The 2,168-nt window shown below is 41.5% G+C and overlaps 1 protein-coding gene across 1 annotated transcript; it reads right to left on the reverse strand.

Annotated features, from left to right (window-relative positions):
* Nucleotides 1-309: 309 nt before the first annotated feature.
* On the reverse strand, nucleotides 310-1,787 carry LOC135226043 (nischarin-like). The gene is made up of 2 exons (XM_064265522.1): nucleotides 1,720-1,787; nucleotides 310-886 (listed from the first exon to the last, which is right to left on the reverse strand). Exons 1-2 carry the CDS (start codon nucleotides 1,785-1,787, stop codon nucleotides 310-312), a joined length of 645 nt encoding a protein of 214 aa, XP_064121592.1.
* Nucleotides 1,788-2,168: the final 381 nt, after the last annotated feature.

The raw sequence follows: 2,168 nt of genomic DNA on the forward strand, positions 1-2,168 counted from the left end.
GCACACCAGTCATCCTCGAACTCATGTGATGTTTTCCTTTTTGAGAAAGAAGTACAATATACTAGAGTCCTTGAGAAAGTTACTTTTGCAGAAGCCAGAAGAATAGTACTGAACAAATATATAAAACCAGGGGTATCTTTTGCAAGTGTTGCTGCAAATAGACAACAATTGAGAAGGAGGAAAGTTAATTCGAATACGATTTCAAACTCATTTAGAACAGGTGGAAAAATTCAAAAATCCCATGTAACAGAAAGTAGCAGCAAAAACAACTTGGGTAAAGCTCAAATTAAAATGTCTACGACTGCAACATCATCCTTGGTTGATGTGCAAAAACCCTTTGGAAATAGCATCGGCTTTGGCTGGTGCACCGGCCTCTAAGGAGGCAGCATCAGCTTTGGCTGTTGCACTGGCCTCTTCGGAGGCAGCATCAGCTTTGGCTGGAGCACTGGTCTCTTCGGAGGCAGCATCAGCTTTGGCTGGCGCACCAGCCCCTTTGGAGACAGCATCAGCTTTGTCTGGTGCACTGGCCTCTTTGGAGGGAGCATCAGCCTTGGCTGATGCATCAACCTCTTCGGAGGCAGCATCAGCTTTGGCTGATGCATCAGTTTCTTTGGAAGCAGCATCAGTTTTGACTGGTGTAAATAATTTGGAATATACGTCTGTCCTTGCTGATGTGCATGCCTCTTTTGGGGGGTCGCCCTCCTTGGCTGATGCAATGGCTTCTTGGGAGCCTGGAACACCAGCTACAGAAGCAGCCAGCCAAGAACCAGAAATTGCTTCCTGTATGGAGGTAGCAATGCCAGTCCCAAAAAGAAAGGAGGCTGAGGGTGGCAGGCAGTCTCCCTCAAGAAAAAGCAAAGCAGGATTCCCCAAATTCCTGGCAACCCTACGAAGACAAAATATCTTCAAAGTGGCCCTATTATCAAGGCCTCTAAACTCAAGTAAATTCTTAAATTTTCTTCAGTGGAATTGTCAGGGCCTGAGAGCTAAATGCTAATTTTTGAGTTGTCTCCTGTTTGCATAGCTTTGCAGAAGACTATGCTCAGCAGTGATTTTATTCCTTGCCCTAAAGAATATGTTGCTTACCATTCAGATCTAAATCAAGATAATAGAAACCGGGGTGGAGCAATGTTATATGTCCGCCATGATACTCCACACAAGTATTTTCCTGTTAATTGTTCTTTGCAAGCTGTTGCAGAGCAATTGTTTCTGGCTCGTAAATATACAATTTGTTCTGTATATCTTCTACCAAATGTAGCTTTCTCTAGTACTGATTTCTGTAATCTCATCAGACAGCTTCCTCTGCCTTTCACCATCCTAGGTGATATGAATGGAAGAAATCCTTTATGGGGGGGATTTAATTACTAATGAGAGAGGAAATTGCCTGTCATCCATTATTGAAAGTGAAAATGTTGGTGTTCTAAACACTGGAGAACCCACCCATTTCCATGTACAGACCGGTACTTTAACAACCATCGACTTGTCAATATGTAGTGCTGATGCCATTATGAACTTCAATTGGCGAGTGATCGATGATAGGCACAGTAGTGATCACTTCCCAATTGTTGTTAGCACTGGATCAAGTCCTCCATGTCCAAGATTACCCCGTTGGAGTGTAAAAAGAGCTGACTGGGCAAATTTTGAAGTGCATAGTTCAATCGAAGCTACAGGAGAGGAATTTGAATGCATAGAGGATGCTATTGAATTGTTGATAACTACTTTATTTGCAGCTGGACTTCAGTCAATTCCAAGAACATCAGGTCTATTAATGCGCCGACCAGTGCCATGGTGGTAAAAAAAATGCCATGAAACCCATAGAACTATGAGATCTTGTTTTACTAGATATAAAAGACGGAAATGTAACTATTACCTGGTAGAGTTTCGTAAGGCTAGGGCAAAGTTTAGGTTTGAAATTAAAAATGCACGAAGAAAATCTTGGACAAACTTCATTTCTTCCATAAATTGCAAAACTCCCATCACATTAGTGTGGAAGAAGATAAGGAAAATAGCAGGAAAAAGTTTGTTACCTAGCCAACCACCTGTATTAAAAATAAATGGCATGAATGTAGGAGATCCAAAAGTAGTGTCAAATGAGTTTGCCCTACATTTTGCTAAAATATCTAAAAAAGATAATGAGAAACCATATGCAAACAGCAGAAAACAAATGG

This window comes from Macrobrachium nipponense, chromosome 14, assembly GCF_015104395.2.
Source record: "Macrobrachium nipponense isolate FS-2020 chromosome 14, ASM1510439v2, whole genome shotgun sequence".
Classification (NCBI taxonomy): domain Eukaryota; kingdom Metazoa; phylum Arthropoda; class Malacostraca; order Decapoda; family Palaemonidae; genus Macrobrachium; species Macrobrachium nipponense.